The sequence below is a fragment of the Ceratotherium simum genome, chromosome 2 (assembly GCF_057802395.1).
Source record: "Ceratotherium simum simum isolate JZ-2026a chromosome 2, ASM5780239v1, whole genome shotgun sequence".
In the NCBI taxonomy this organism is placed as follows: Eukaryota; Metazoa; Chordata; class Mammalia; order Perissodactyla; family Rhinocerotidae; genus Ceratotherium; species Ceratotherium simum.
Window position 1 is genome coordinate 58,508,146 of NC_141901.1, and position 16,815 is coordinate 58,524,960.

Here is a 16,815-nt window from a genome sequence, read left to right on the forward strand (position 1 = left end):
AACTGGGATTAAAATGCAAATATCTTAGAAATAGCACATTAAAATGTTAATAACTGGCACATAATATAACAGAGTGTGATATGAGCTTAAGCTGATCCTGAATTAATAATAACTACCATTTATTAAGTGCTTACTATGGCCTGTCATTGTGTCCAATAATTTACATCTCATTTAATCCTCATAACATCTTATGAGGTTATTATTCCAATTTTCAGTTAAGGAAACCGAAGTTTAGAGAGAATTGAAGCAACTTGCCTAAGAGTAAGTGATAGTGGCATGATTTGAACCCAGATCTGTCTCTTAAAAATTCATTCATAGGGGGCCGGCCCCGTGGTGCAAGAGGATAAGTGCGCGCGCTCTGCTGCGGCAGCCCGGGGTTCACCGGTTAGGATCCCGGGCACGCACCAAGGCACCGCTTGTCAAGCCATGCTGTGGCGGCGTCCCATATAAAGTAGAGGAAGATGGGCACAGATGTTAGCTCAGGGCCAATCTTCCTCAGAAAAAAGAGGAGGATTGGCATCAGATGTTAGCTCAGGGCTGATCTTCCTCACACACACAAAAAAAATTCATTCATGCCATTGACAAGCTTTAGGATAATTCAAGAGTCAACGAAGACCAAAAATCTTAGACCAACAAGATTTCCAAGGCTTCCCTTGGCTTATCTGGAGGCCTCATTTCAGCCACTAGTCATAATTTGACTAGTCCTGTGTACAGGGAGGCTGAAATTGGAGACACCACTTTAGAATTTCTCCCTAGATGTAATGAATTCCATATGATGTAGCGGCCCTCAAATGACCTGGCTTACTCTTATTATTTTTTTTTTTTATAATTTTATTTATTTATTTTCCCCCCAAAGCCCCAGTAGATAGTTGTACGTCATAGTTGCACATCCTTCTAGTTGCTGTATGTGGGACGCGGCCTCAGCATGGCCGGAGAAGCGGTGTGTCGGTGCGCGCCTGGGATCCGAACCCGGGCCGCCAGCAGCGGAGTGCGCTGCACTTAACAGCTAAGCAACAGGGCCAGCCCGGCTTACTCTTATTTTTGAGGGTCCTGCAGGATTTCTGCAAAGATCTACTTAAAGAGAGGGCCAAATTTTCAGGATGAAGACTAAACCTTGCTAAGGAAGGGAGAAGCAATGATCAGGGGAGCCCAGAGGGACAGAGGAAGGGGAGGGTGGTGACCTAGAGCAGTGCTTCTCAAACTTTGAAAGCATCAGATACACCAGGAACCTGATAGAAAAACAGAGGCCCAGGCCCTCTCCCACTTCAACAGGCCTGGGCCTCGATGTTATTAGCTTTCCGGGAGATTCTGATACACCCCAAAGTTTGAGAACTACTACCTAAGCAGTGTTGCTCAAATTTGAATATGCATATGAATTACCTGGGGATTTAGTCAGGCAAGGTGGGCCTGAGATTGTACCTTCTGAATAAGCTTTCTGGGGCCGGCCCCGTGGCTTGGTGGTTAAGTGAGCGCGCTCCACTGCTGGCGACCCGGGTTCGGATCCCGGGCTCGCACCGACGCGCTGCTTCTCCAGCCATGCTGAGGCCGCGTCCCACATACAGCAACTAGAAGGATGTGCAGCTATGACACACAGCTATCTACTGGGGCTTTGGGGGGAAAAAATAAATAAATAAAATCTTTGAATAAGCTTTCTGGTGATGCCAACGAGTAGCGAGGTCTAAGACTGATGGTTTTCAAGTACTTTTTTTTAAAGGATTGCAACTCTTTCTTTAACAACATCTTAGGGAAGGCCAGTATAAAATACACCATTCCTATCTTCCTAGGGGCCTCCAAGACTCTTCTACTACCCTCTATGGTTCAGGGAACACTGATTAAAAAACACCATAATACTGGGAACAGTTTCCAAGAATGCAAACCTAGGTCTGCATACATTTCACTGAAGACCAGGGCTTATGGTCATTAGTACTCCAGAAGTTTTTTAAAATAATTCTTTATAATTTAGAAGTTTCCTCACAGTTTGTTTTTAATAAGCCATGTCTGTTTCCCTGTTGTCACTGGAAACAGAAACCCTTTAAAAATTAATAGAGATTGTGCTTATTTCTGACCCACAGGTGGAGCAAGAATTGGAAAGCATGTGTCCTGCTGTGCTCAGAGAAGCAATGGGCTGGAAGAGGAAATAGAGAACAGGCGGTGGAGACAGATACTAGACCCAATCCCTGCCAGGGGAAAGAAATTTAGATGGGGAGCTGGCCCAGACTGGGAGGCTGTCCAGTGGTAGGAAGGCTTCATTTTCACTGATACCCTCTGAAGTCAGCCATGTCTGACTGGGTGTGCATGTGTGTGTGTGTGTGTGTGCGTGCATGTCCTGTCTGTAGTTTGAGGTTGATAATATTCCCTGGGGGTTTTCCCAAGGCCCCAAACCAAGCAAGGCCCCTAGAAGAGTGTTGCAAGGAATCCTCCTGAGGTAGCACACGCTGCCTACTGGGTTGGCACACACAGCTCTGTGTGGTCATCTCCACAGCCTGGTCCAAGAGTAGCCTCCAGAATGGGGCGCTCAGAATAGCCTAGACAGGATCAGCCCTGAGCACACCTGATGAGGCAGTGGGGGTTACCTCTACTCTGATTCCCCTTTCAGCACCCCTTTTCCTCCACTGGCATATCCACCCATGCAAACCGGAAGCAGACATCTTAGCTCTCTGCAGGCTGTCAACAGATCCCCTCTAACACCTGGCTACTAAAAAAGTGTGGTCAGACCAGCAGCATCAATGTCACCAGCATCACCAAGACCTTGTTACAAGTGTCAGACCCTCCCCAACCTACCAAATCAGAATCTGGTTTAACAAGGCCCCAGAGGATTTGTATACAGGATAAAGTTTGAGAAGGACTGCTCTAAAGCAGCAGTCTTCAGCCTTGACTACACTTTAGAATCACCTAAGGGGCTTTTAAAAGTCCTGATGCCCAGGCCGGCCCTGGGGCGCAAGCGGTTAAGTGCGCGCGCTCCGCTGCGGTGGCCCGGGGTTCGCCGGTTTGGATCCCCGGCGCACACAGACACACTGCTTGTCAAGCCATGCTGTGGCTGTGTCCCATATAAAGTGGAGGAAGATGGGCATGGATGTTAGCCCAGGGCCAGTCTTCCTCAGCAAAAAAAAAGAAAAGAAAAGAAAAAAGAGGAGGATTGGCAGATGTTAGCACAGGGCTGATCTCACACACACACAAAAAAATCCTGATGCCCAGACTTACCCCAGATGAATTAAATCAGACTTTCTGGTGATAGAGCCCAGGCATCAATTACCCTTAAGCTCTCAAGGAGACTTAGTGTACAGGAATGCTGGGACCACTCTTCTGAAGAGAGTGATGAAGCGGCTGCCTCTCTGAAACATATTTACATTTTCCTGTGGGACTCTGGAAGACTGAAAAGACTTCAGAATCCAAAGGAATCTCAGCTGATGGAACCTGAGGGGAGGCATTCTAAGAGGGGAGAAAAACTTATGGGAAGAGGGGAGCAAGAACTCCTCACATCACAGTAAGAAAGCATTTGCCTTTCTGACTAATCGAAAAGTCAGCTTTGATCCTGAGTTCATTAAGTTACCCTAGAGAACAAAAACAAAAATTCCCTTCTATCTCATCCGTGAGAAAAATGACTTACCCATTCCAAGTGTACTTCCAGAGCAGGTTACTGTAATAAATAAAAACACAAGCATTTAAAATATGTTTATTGATATAGTTAAGATGGTGAAAATATAACTTAACAAATAGACAACTAATTTACAACAAAGGAGCCAAGAACATACAACGGAGAATGGAAAGTCTCTTCAATAAATGGTGTTGGGAAAGCTGGATAGCCACATGCAAAAGAATGAAACTAGACCACTATCTGACACCATACACAAAAATTAACTCAATGGATTAAAGACTTAAATATAAAACCTGAAGCCATAAAACTCCTAAAAGAACACATAGTCAGTGTGCCCTTTGACATTGGTCTTAGCAATATCTTCTTGGCTATGTCTCCTCAGGCAAGGGAAACAAAAGCAAAAATAAACAAATGGGACTACATCAAACTGAAAAGCTTCTGCACAGCAAAGGAAACCATCAACAAAATAAAAAGAAAACCTACCGCATGCAAGAAGATATTTGCAAATCATATATCCAATAAGGGGTTAAAATAAAAAATACATAAAGAACTTACAAAACTCAACAATAAAAAAAACAAACAACCTGATTAAAAAGTGGGCAGAGGATTTGAATAGACATTTTTTCAAAAAACACATACAGATGGCCAACAGGCACATGAAAAGATGTTCAACATCACTAATTATTAGGGAAATGCAAATCAAAACCACAATGAGATATCACCTCATGCCTTTAGAATGGCTATTATCAAAAAGACAGGAAATAAAAAGTCTTGGCGAGGATATGGAGGAAAGGGAACATTTGTGCACTGTTGGTGAGAATGTAAATTGGTGCAGCCATTATGGAAAACAGTATGGAGATTCCTCAAAAAATTAAGAATAGAACTACCATATGATCCAGCTATTCCCTCTCTGGGTATATATCCAAAGAATATGAAAACACTAATTCGAAAAGGTATATGTACCCCTATGTTCACTGCAGCATTATTTACAATAGCCAAGACTTGGAAACAATCTAAGTGCCCACTGATGGATGAATGGATACAAAAGATGCAGTGTGTGTGTGTGTGTGTGTGTATGTATACATACATGTATACATATATGTATACATGAAGTAATATTCCTCAGCCATAGAAAAGAGGAAATATTGCCATTTGCAACAACATGGATGGACTTTGAGGGTATTATGCTAAGTGAAATAAGTCAGATGGAGAAAGACAAATGCCATATGATTTCACTCATGTGGAATATCAAAAAAAAAGCAAATGAACAAATGAAACAAAACAAAAACAAACTCGTAGAAGCAGACAACAGATTGGTGGTTATCGGAGGGGAAAGGGGGTAGGGGTAGGGTGAAATGTGTAAGGGGGGTCAATTGTGTGGTGAAAGATGGAAACTAGACTTTTGGTGGTTAGCACGCTGAAGAGTATATGAAATCAAGTGATAATGTTGCATACCTGAAACTTACATAATAATATAAACCAATGTTATCTCAATAAAAAAGAAAGAAAGAAAGAAAGAATAACAACCAAGTGAACTGAAGGATGAATAAGAACCAGCTTGGGTGGTAAGAGAAGGAGATACCTACTAGCAGTATGACCTTGGGCAAGTCACTTTTCTGTGCTTCCATTTATCTGTAACGTGGTAAGAATAAGAATGCCAACCTCATGTGGTTGTTATAAGGATCAATTGAGCAAATACATGTAAAGCCCTTAGAATAGTGCCTGGCACATAGCACTCAATAAATATCAGTCATTATTATCATTTACAGTATTGTCGTAATTATCGGAATAAGGCATCACTGATATTGAAAAAAACCCAAAAACGAAAACAAAAAAATTCCCTCAAATGCACGGTTTTTACCAGGGAGAAAGAGCAAAGGTAACCTGAGTCTAGACACCCAATCCCTACTAAAGTGAAATGGCTGCAGGCTTGAAACCGTACTCCACCAAAGGGTATTAGAGTTCAAAATAACAAGAACTTCTGGTGGCTAACCATCAGAGGAATGACTCTCTAATGGCTGAATTGTGGGTATAGAGCAGGAGAAAGAACAAAAGACTTCCATCATTTACTTACTGGCTGTATGATCGAAGGCAAACACATAAACTCTTATTCATTTTTTTAAAATTTAAAATATATTGGGCAACAGTTATGTACTAAGTACTGAGAGTTTGAGAGATTATCATTTATTAGGGGAAATACACATTCAACTCACATTAATAGGGCGTGGTAAAGATATGGGTGATATGGGATCATAAAGGTGGGAGAGAGAAGACTAAATCAGCCTATGGGAATTAGAGAAGACTTCACAGAAGAGGGGAAATCTGGGCTGGTGGAGTTCCTTTGGTTGAGGTGGGGAGGAATTCCAGGCAAAGAGAAGAGTATTGCATTAGCTGAGAAGCATGATGTGGCATGGCTGTGTGTGTAGCAAGGGCAGGCGTGTGTGAACGACTCTGTGTGACTAGACTAGAGAATAGATAGAGTCCTCTCAGGAGGGATGTTGAGGAATGAGCCTAGAATTATACTGTCCAATACAGGAGCCACTTGCCACATGTAGCTATTGAGTACTCCAAATGTGGCTAGTCTGAACTGAGATGTGCTGTGAGCATTAAATGCACACCCGCATTTGAGGACTTAGTATGGGAAAAAATAATGCAAAATTTTTTTATTGATTCCATATTGAAATTATAATATTTTGGATATATTAGGTTAACTAAAATATATTATTAAATTAGTTTCATCTATTTCTTTTTACCTTTTTAATGGGGCTACTAGAAAAATATAAATTTTCCATACATAGCTTGCATTAAATTTCTATTGGACAGTGCAGGTGTACAAAGACAGATGGGACAGATTGTGACAGACCTTGAATACCATGCTCAGAGGATTGAATTTTATCCTATGGAGCAATGGAACACTTTTGAGGATTTCAAAGCATAAAAGTAACACAATCAGATCAGTGTTCTGGAATGACAATGTTGGTAATAGTATGGAGGCAGGCGGGAGGGCAAGAAGATAAGCCTGGTGCAGTAGTCTAAGGGAGAGGTGGTGAGGGCCTAAAGTACAGCAGTAGCTGTAGGGAATGAAGAAAAGAAGTTGGATTTAGAAACCTTCATAAAGTGAACTGGACAGGACTTGGAGACTACTTAAATATGGAGGATGAGGAAGAGGGAAGCTGACTTCAGAGGTTTCAGCTCATTTACCTGAAACAAGGGTGATGAGAGGAAGATCAGAAACTGCAGAAGATCAGGAGTTCCTTTTGGCCCTCAAGGGTTGAAATGCCTGGGGCACCTCCAGGTAGGGGTATCAAGTTTGAATATGGATTTAGAGATTAGAAGAAGAGAAGGGTTGTAGATTGAGATTTGGGATCCTCTGAGCCTTGGTTTTCTCATTTTTAAATTGGAGATAATAAAATCTGTTGACCCTACCTCACTGAGTTATTTTGAGCATTCAATGGATATTGAATGTGAAAACACTTGATAAATTGTAAAACATTATGCAAAGATGATGAAGTATTGTTACTGAGCTGTAGGCTCTTCTTCCTAAGAGCTCATCCTCACCCCAAGAACCTATTCCTGTCCCCTCCCATTGGACTACACTTTGGGCCAGCTTGTCCTATAGACCAGATAATGAAAAAACAAGGAATCAGAGCCTGACAGCCAAGGACAGCCAAAGACAGCGAGAACATTTCCTCAAGGAGAACTGGCCTGGTTCCATCACTGGGAGCCATCTTGAATTTTCTTGTCACCTACATGTAATTGGAAATTTTAGATTCTGGTTATAAGTAAAGGTTTCTGAGCTAATATTTTTCCTCTTCCTGTGTTTACCTGTAAAGGTCTAAGGCTTCACTGTCTCTTTTCTTTTTTTAAATTTTAGAAATATATGAAAAATATATGACTATGCCCTGGGCAAGGTAGCAGAAGGTCCTGGAATACAGAGCAGGAGAATTGCTAATGTTTTTCTGCCAGCTCTGGTGAGATGGCAGTTGCTGACAGTCGTGTTTTGTGATCACAGAGTGTCTGCCCACTCATATTTCCAAAGCTAGCTTATGATTTATAAATTTGTTTTTTTCTCACCCTTCAATTCTTCCTCAGTCATAAGTCTAAATCTGTGCAAATAAGGGTTCAACTCTCTTAATTTCCAACAATCCAGGATACCTATCATTATCTCTGAAACTATGTTAAAAATCTATCCCCAAATCTCAAAGCAGAAGATCATTTTAAATCTGCTTTACTATTTAAACAGCAAGCATCTGGTCCTTTTTCTGAAGGAGAAGACAAGGACAGGGAAGAGAGGAGTGTCTCCAAATCAAATAATAATAAACCATCACAATTCCAAAGAAGCTTGGGGTCCCAGGTAGCCAGAATCTGCCTGCAGGATGTAGAAATTTCACACCCTCTTTGACCTTCCTACACAGTAAATAAGTGTGATTGCTCTGAGTCCTAATTCACAGATTGTGTTGAGGATTAGTTTTCAATCAAGGGTCGTGACTTGCTCTACCTGAATATATTTTTTTTGGACAAAAAGTGAGCTTCAGTCCTGTCTCAGCAACTGGTGAGACCATCACGGTATATACATCCCCGCAGGGTATCTCGGTGACATCGCAGAAACTGAGGCCAGTGCTTGAAACACATGTGAAAATGCCTTTGGAACCATAGAGGTCGGTGCTGTAATTGGCAGAGCCCCTGGAGGCTTGCCAGTAGATCCGAATGCCATTAGGGCCCAGTCTATATAATTTCACCCCCAAAGGGCAGCAGGCACCTGAAGGATGAAAACAAACACACACCCATCACTTATTCCTCCATCACACAAACATGGCCTTTATTACCATGGAGAAACAATATAAGTAACCTAGTCTACATAATATATGATAAGAGCAATATTTGAGGTGGTACTCAAGTTCTTTCTGTGCTGGGCCACGTGATTAGAAATCCATGTATGTGGGGGGCATGAATTTTTAATAGAGAACAACGGTGAGTCAAAAAGTCCACACTTGGCAGATACGTATTGTATATGACTCAAAGTTTATGAGTCAAAGGCACGGAATCCTTGTCAAGATCCTTCATAATGCCCTAGTTTCATATGATTTTAGTGGGATTGAATTTAAATATAATTAACTGCATTCAGCTTTAATAAAAAAGACCTATTTTGCTGAACTGAGTAGCATGACGCCCGGGCAGTAGTCACATGCCAGGCAGGTGACCAAGCTTCGCTGGTCCACACTTCATCCGTGCTAGCTCACTAGGTACGTTTTTTTTCTTTTCTAAATACTTGGAGCAGGCCCCACATTAGGTGTCAAGCAGGGCACCAAATGGTGGATTCCTCAGCAACTAAAATAAAGATATTAATGTATAATAATAGTGAAAAAATTAAGTTATAGATAATCAGGCTCATTTGCTTTATTTTTTTATAAAAAAGGTTTTTTAGGTGTGAAGAGAAGCAATGGGCCATATTCTCAGAACTGGATATCAGGGTGAAACTCAGGCAGCAGATCTAATGAAAGATAATGGGCCAAAAGGAAGTATAAACCAGCTTACATATGTGTAGCATGTTATAAATGCTTTCACATTGTGATTATTCCTATTTCTCTTACCAATGAGGAAATAGAATCAAGGAAGATAAGGCATCACACCTTATAAGAAGCCATGTCTTTAGACTCCTACTTGAAAACTCTTTCTACTACCTCTAGGATGGCAAAACTGTATTTCCACTCTCGCAACCCATGGCCCAGGGCAGACACGACTAATGATCCTGTACTCTTTCCTATTGAGCCTGGGAGGCATCCTCAGGAGTTTTTTTCAAAACAGTGCTCCAAGCAGCCACTTCAGTGGACTAGAATCATATGAGAGAAATCTTATTTCTAACCCTGTACCACTTCTTCCTTCCTCTGCTATTCCCTAATGGTTTGGTCGTTGTGAAGAACAAGATACAATACTGTCAGGAGAGAGTGCTCTCTTAGCCTGTTGAAATAAGAAACCAGAGAAGCAGCTGGAGTGGTTTAGAAGAAAGAGGTAGTAGCATAATAACAATGAGAAGAAATTTAAGCCAAATAGAATGTGTGATCCAAATGCTTTCTGAAAACTACTAGACTGAGTTATTCTGGGCTGCAGGTGGCTGTGTCATATAAAAATCTGTCCTCCCGTCAGAAAAAGTATACCTGAACGTTGTTACCAGGAGAATTAATTCACCAACTACCAACAGAAGCCTCTGAAGCTTTGAGGTTATAAGTTCAAAGGAAAATTAAATATTTTAGAACGTAATCTATATTTATAACGCAAGCTAGGTGGAGATGCAGCATCTTTGTAAAGGAGAAGAAAGGGCTTATGTCTGGATTTATAATAGTCAAAGTCCTTATTGATACTCTAGAGCTAGAGTTTAGAATTCACTTACTAGAGGAATAACTTGGGTAGGCGCAGTCCGCAGTCAGCCCAGTGGCACTAATTGCTTTTAATGCCACTGTGTAATTGACGCCACATGCGACGCATCCCAGGAGGCAGTGATTTTGATGGGTGTGACACTTAGACTGTCCAGTGCGTGACTCCAGAACTATCACGTAGGTTTGGGCCCCGGTCCCAAGAGTCCAGCTTACGTTGATTACTGATTGGGTGACCTGAGTTACTGTCAGACCGGCTGGACAGCACGGCACTTACGTGGGGGAAAAGAAAGAATGGGGAATTTATTTCCACTGAGGGTTATTTGTGAAAAACAACCAAAAATGGTATCTTGCTTGTGTTTCATTCAATATCCTAAATTTCTCAAACTTTCAATTGTTAATCAAGGTTTCCTTTTCTTAAGCAAAATCTCATTCCCCCTGATACATCATTTAACATCAGCTGTATAGAGTGGGTGTTCTCCCCAAGAACGCAGTGCACTAACAGGCTGTGGGTATGTAAGTTCCCCCCCCCCATTTTTTTTAATAAGAAAGAAATCCTTTGTTGTCCCCCAACTTTAAAAATTCCAGTTGCACATTTCAAAGCAATAATTGCATTCACCTCTTCTCCCAATATCACATTTCACAACATTTGCAATTAAACGTATTTTGCCTTTCTCATCCATTTCATAGTGCGTAATTGATGTAAAATCCTGAAATATTCTTTGCCACCTAAGAATACCACAGCCAATTCTCAAATTTTCAGGGACCCATTATATAGGACATGGGATATCTAGAATTTTCCTGTGTATCTGGTGTTGTCCCCATTCTGCTTCTTTTTATGTTTCCACTTTTACAGACCAAGATGCTATCTATCATTGTATATAAGAGAAAATAATGTTCAAAGACTTTAAGTAATTTGCTAAATTTCATTCCCACACAATGCTATGAAGCAAAAACAGCTTTCCTTTATCAAACTCTTACCAGGCATCAGCACTGTGCTAAGTGCTTTGCAGCATTTAACTTAATATTGACAACCACCCGATGAAGCCATTATCCCCCCTTTGCCAATTAGGAAACTCAAACTCACAAAGCACTTTTTAGAGAAAGATTTGAAAGGACTGAGCCAAAGAAATAAATAATAAACCAGTTCATTTGGTCACTTGTTAGTTGTTTTGGTAGATGGTGTCATGGGGGAATTTGAATTCAAATAAATGTTTTTGCAGAGTCAATGTATGCCTCCTTTGATGTCAGTGTATGAATATATTAGAGTCTTTTGATGATATTTTTACAGAACCTGTGTCCAAATGTTGAAAGTTTTATTTTCTAAGACTGGGGCTCTTTGAAAGGCTCTGAGTTTAATGTGTTTCTATCACACTTAGGGTAGAACAAATAAGAAAATTCTTGTCTTATAACAATTCCTAAGGACCCCACTGAAGTCAACGTTCAGGCAGGCAGTTGCTACATACCTGTTTCCAGGGGCACACTGTAACTGGGTAGGCTCCGTCCTGCCCGTGTTTCAGCCACAGCAGTGACAGAGAACACTGAGCCGCAGGGCAAGCCCCCGATGGTACAGGACTCTCCCATGCTGCTGCACTGATACAGCCCTTTCTCTCCCTGGGCAGTCACCGTGTAAGTAGCGTCATCATTTGTGGATCGCCAGTGAACAATAATCATGGAGAACTCATTCTGCGTAACATTTTTTATTTCAGGACTGCAAGGAGCTAAGAGATTTTAGACTATTAATTGAAACAGTGAGAGTCAAAAATATCACGTGTGCCATTTGGTCTGAAACTGACTTTTTTTCCCTAAATGAGATCATCATTACTTTCAACCATACCATGCATGGAGGCCAAATTCATAGAGCCTTTGTGTGGAAACCTGCTGACACCGACATATGGTATTGGGTTCCTATAGCCTTGGACTAACTGGAAAACGTTACGGAGCATTCGAATTCCAAAAGTAAAGGTAATTAAGACAAATGTTTTGGTCTTAACCTTCGTGGTGTGAAAACAGGCAGGTCCCCCAAGGGTAGGAGGAACTGAATGGCCGAGTGACCACTCTCCCTATGGTCTCCTTTTTTCCTTTTTTCTACTTTCCCTCTTCCACCTTCTCTTCTGCCTCTCCTTAGTAAGGTGGTCCCCACAAAGAGTGGTTAATGGGATTTGGCCTTTTTATAGTTCTTGCTGAATGCCCGTCCTGAGGGACATAGCTGGGGTGAATTGTTCAGACATCAGTGGATGAAATCATAGCTGTATCGTACCTGTGGTTATAAATTGGGAAGTACATGACATATTGCTGCCCCGGGCTTCGCTGAAGGAATACACCGTGATATTGTACTTGGTGTCACACTCTAGAGCTGAAAGAGTGCAAGTAGGAGCAGTGTCATTGCACTCAACCACGTTGAACCCATCTACAGCCTTGGTTTCATAAAGTTCGGCACCACGGACAGGAGACCAGACAATCTCTACTCTGTCACTGGACACCAATACAGGGTTAATGTCACTAGGACAACAGGGAGCTGAAAGCAGGAGCAGAGAGAGAATGGAGGTCAGTATAGAAGCAATGATGTCAGAGGGGGCATTGAGTCCTGACCTCTAGAGCCCAGAGCCTCTGCCACTCCTCTCCTAAATCACTGCAAGAACCTCCTACAGTTCTGCCCAGCTCTGATCTTGGCCTAACACCCAGTACATAGAGGATAAATCCTCTATGCATGACATTCAAGGTCATTACAAGTTGTACCCAGTCTACCTGCTCAGTTATACCTCCCTCCACCCCCTGCCACACCAGACTCATCAATTCTGCACCCTACATGTGCTCTCATTTTCCTATGCCTCAAAGACTGCTCACCTCTCTACTGGAATGCCATTCCCCCTTTCTCCCTGACGAAATCATACTTAGTCTAACTGCTAGATCCTATCAGTCTTTCCAGACACTAAACCAGATAAAACTAAAACCAGTTAAAACTGGGGAGTACGGGAGGGGGAAAGATCTACATCTACAATGATGTATCAGTAGATTTTACAGGAGACCCTACATTACTCACAGACAAATTCTAAAAAATGCCTGACTCCATTTGGAGTTTCTCTGGGATGCTCTTGCCCTGTCTACATTCCATTCATCTTTAAAATTCCAGCTCAAGGCCACTCCTTCTGGAAGGCACTCCTGTGCTCTTGAGACTTTATTGATAGCCTCTTACTCCAATTTCCAAAGGCACCAATTATTTGATTCCCTCATCCCACTAAAATTTATTGTAATCCAGCTAGTATTATTATTTACATAATTATAGTTTTGTGGGGGTTTTTTTGGTGAATAAGATTGGCCCTGAGCTAACATCTGTTGCCAATCCTCCTCTTCTTGGTGAGAAAGATTGTCCCTGAGCTAACACCTGTGCCCATCTTCCTCTATTTTGTATGTGGGAAGCTGCCACAGCATGGCTTGACAAGCGGTGCCTTGGTCCATGCCCAGGATCCGAACCTGCAAACCCCAGGCCACTGAAGCGGAGCGCATGAACTTAACCACTACACCACTGGGCTGGCCCCCCTGAGTATTCTTATTTGCAAATGTACTTAATTAATTTCAAGTCACTCACTCCATTCATTCTTCAAAAATTGAGCATCTCCGCTATGCCTATCACACTATGACAAGCATTGAGGATGAAGAGATAAACAAAATATAATCCCTGTCCTGTAGAAGGTCTAAGCCTAGTGGACGAGAATAATAGTAACAGTAAGAATGATGCTAATAAAAGTATTTGCATTGTGCTTTACCACATTCAAAGACCTTTTCATATTCATGTTCTCATTATTATTTGTCCCATTTTGCCATGGAAGACACTATGGAACTAGCAAGGTAGATGTCATCATCCCCAAATGAGTCAGTGGTCAAGTTAGGACCTAAACACAGGTGTCCCACTCCAAAGCCTCTACACCATGGAGCATCTATGCACTGCATCTCTGTTTCTCTGGTCTCAGAGAGCGTGTGAACTCCTGAGACAGGAGGACTGCATCCTCTTCAGCACCCAGCACAGGGCTGAACTCTGAGTAGATCTGGGTGGAGGGTTCAATTTTTCAGAGCACAGTTGAACAACTAGGTTCTTTCCCCTCTTTTCACTCCTAAATCTTACATTCTTGATAAACTTGAGTCCAAGACACCAAAATCTCCTAGTCTGGAGAAAATATGAGAGAAAAGATTCACTTTCTGTTCTTGACCCCAGAATGACTCCCAGGTGGTCTCTGTAAGCCAATAAGTGCAATAGTTAATCCATTCTGCTGCTGAGTTTAGTGAACTCAGAACTCCCTTTACTGGGGCTGGCCTTGTGGCTTGGTGTACAGTGTGCACGCTCTGCTACTGGCGGCCCAGGTTCGGATCCTGGGCGCGCACTGACGCACCGCTTGTCCGGCCATGCTGAGGCGGCGTCCCACATACAGCAACTAGAAGGATCTGCAACTAAGACATACAACTATCTACTGGGGCTTTGGGGAGAAAAAGGGGGAAAAAAAAAAAAAGAACTCCCTTTACAGGTGTCAAGTGTGCCTTACCTGTGGTATAATTGAACACGTCACCCAAAGGACTCTGCCCTGCCTTGTTATAGGCAAAAACACTAATAAAGTAAGTGAAGCCACACTCAGATAAGAAATTGCACTGTGTAAGGGATGTGTTGCAGTGTACTTCCAAACCATCATCACTCTTCACAAAGGCCACATAGTAATCACCCAGATCTACATCAGACCAAGCCACAGACAGGTGGCCAGGGGGATCTTCTTGGATCATCACTCTTGCAGGTGCACAAGCAACTAGGAAATGATAAATAATAAACAGTTGTGAGAGTACTGCAAGAGATTTTCTTTGCATCTTTGCAATTGTCCAGGATTTCAAGACAACCCAAATAAGCAAATCTGAGCTTTGTAGCAGATTGAATTTGGTGCATGACACACAAAACTATGTACCAGAAGCATTAGAAGATTTTCTTTATAGACCCAAAGACTTGATATAGGGCCCAGACCCCTACAACAAACTCTGATGACTACCCAAATTCTCTTGTTACATGAAATATTGTTTGAAATAACGGGCTGTCAGAGTTTGACAGTCATTTTAAGATATGGGGATTTTCATTATTAGAGTATTTGTTGAAAGATTTGACCTCAACCAGAAATGAAGCCAGTCTGGTCTGAGTGGAATAGTGAATATCGCAGACATTATCCATTTTAGAGAAAAAAATAGCCATCATTTGCTGTGCTTTCTATTAACATTTTCTCTAATTCTTCCAACAATTATCATCATTTTACAATTAAGGAAACCGAGGCTCATAGATGTTAGGTGAGTTTCCCAAGCTGACACAGCTAACCGGGATGGAGCTGGGTCTTTCTGAAGCCTTGTGTACCAAATCTCCATAGTATGGAAAGTTCTAACATGCACTAAGTGACAGAACACATTCTTATGCCCGTGACTTCCTCCAGGGAGAGTCTTTTTTTTTTTTTTTTTCTTTTCTTTTTGTGAGGAAGATCGGCCCTGAGCTAACATCCGATGCCAATCCTCCTCTTTTTGCTGAGGAAGACTGGCCCTGGGCTAACATCCATGCCCATCTTCCTCTACTTTATATGGGACGCCGCCACAGCATGGCCTGACAAGCGGTGTGTTGGTGCGCGCTGGGGATCCGAACCCCGGCCGCCAGCGATGGAGCGTGCGCACTTAACCGCTCTGCCACCGGGCCGGCCCCAGGGAGAGTCTTAAACAGAGACTTAAGATACCAGATGCTGTGGACAAGGAACAAATAAGTAGCATGTGCAAACCAACGAGACATTCTCAGATGTCCTAAAATTTATCTCACACCATGCATGCTAGACTATGCTAGACTATGCTAGACTATGTCAGACACAGGCACTGATTGCCTTGGTTAACATTGCCTGTTTTTCTGTGGTAAGGCGATGCCAGGATCAGCGTAGAATAAAGTCTTCCAAAGGACTGAATTCAAATAAAGTTTAGTTTTTCAAGCTCTAAGCTTTTAAACATTTAGTCGTCTCTAATGGAAATATTCCTAAAATATATTACACAATTCTGGGCTTCAGGAAGCACATAGTACTTTCTAAACATGGTTCTTTTATTGATAAACCAAGGTCGTTTCCATGATCATGACTGATTGTGTTATCCACAAACTACAGCGGTGCCTCCTGGACTGATAAGCATGCAGGACTATTTCAGTGGCACTTTATCCTGACTGCACATTAGAATCAACTAAGGAGCTTTTACAAACTATTCATATCCAGACTCCATTCCCAGCAACTCTAATTTAATTGGTTTTTAGGTGGGGCCTGAGTATTGGGATTTTATAAAAGCTCCCCAGATGCTCTTAATGTGCATCCAAAATTGAAAAACACTGATGGTTCTTTTCTGGAATAAATGACTAGCTTGGAACTGCTCTGCTTTTGAAAATGTATTTCTTATCTCTTCCCTCATCTCAGCTATCCTGTCCTCATAACCATTTCTAATGTACCGTCCACATTAAGTTATAATTGTCAAAAGAGAAGCCAAATCACCAAGTTTGTTACCAGTGACTTTAATTTAACATAACTATAAGAAACTGGATCTGCATGGTTGGCTCTACTTTTTTCCTGTGAAAAAGAGTGCATCAGCTTGGTGATGGCTCTTTTCCACTCTGCTCAGAAGCCTTATAAACTTAGAATGACATAATTCTGACTGTGGGATAAACTGGACATTATTGTAATTATCTACATTTTCTTTGGCTTAGAAGAGTGAAATCAGGCAAACCTAGGCTTGAATACCAGCTCTATCACTTATTATTTGTGTGCCCTTGGAAAAATTATTTCACGTCTCTGAGCTAAAATTTAATTA

The 16,815-nt window shown here is 41.9% G+C and overlaps 1 protein-coding gene across 2 annotated transcripts in view; it reads right to left on the bottom strand.

Annotated features, from left to right (window-relative positions):
* The window catches only part of FNDC7 (fibronectin type III domain containing 7), a 29,988-nt gene that overhangs the window by 1,096 nt on the left and 12,077 nt on the right, over window positions 1–16,815 (bottom strand). Inside the window, exons 6-11 of one of the 2 annotated variants that reach the window (XM_004420747.2) lie at window positions 14,505–14,759; window positions 12,227–12,484; window positions 11,433–11,687; window positions 9,984–10,238; window positions 8,094–8,354; window positions 3,608–3,637 (exon numbers count right to left, since the gene is read on the bottom strand). In XM_004420747.2, the coding sequence (XP_004420804.1) occupies window positions 3,608–3,637; window positions 8,094–8,354; window positions 9,984–10,238; window positions 11,433–11,687; window positions 12,227–12,484; window positions 14,505–14,759 (1,314 nt within the window). The remainder of the gene's footprint in view (window positions 1–3,607; window positions 3,638–8,093; window positions 8,355–9,983; window positions 10,239–11,432; window positions 11,688–12,226; window positions 12,485–14,504; window positions 14,760–16,815) is intronic. The other variant, XM_087419917.1, reaches the window with a different exon arrangement.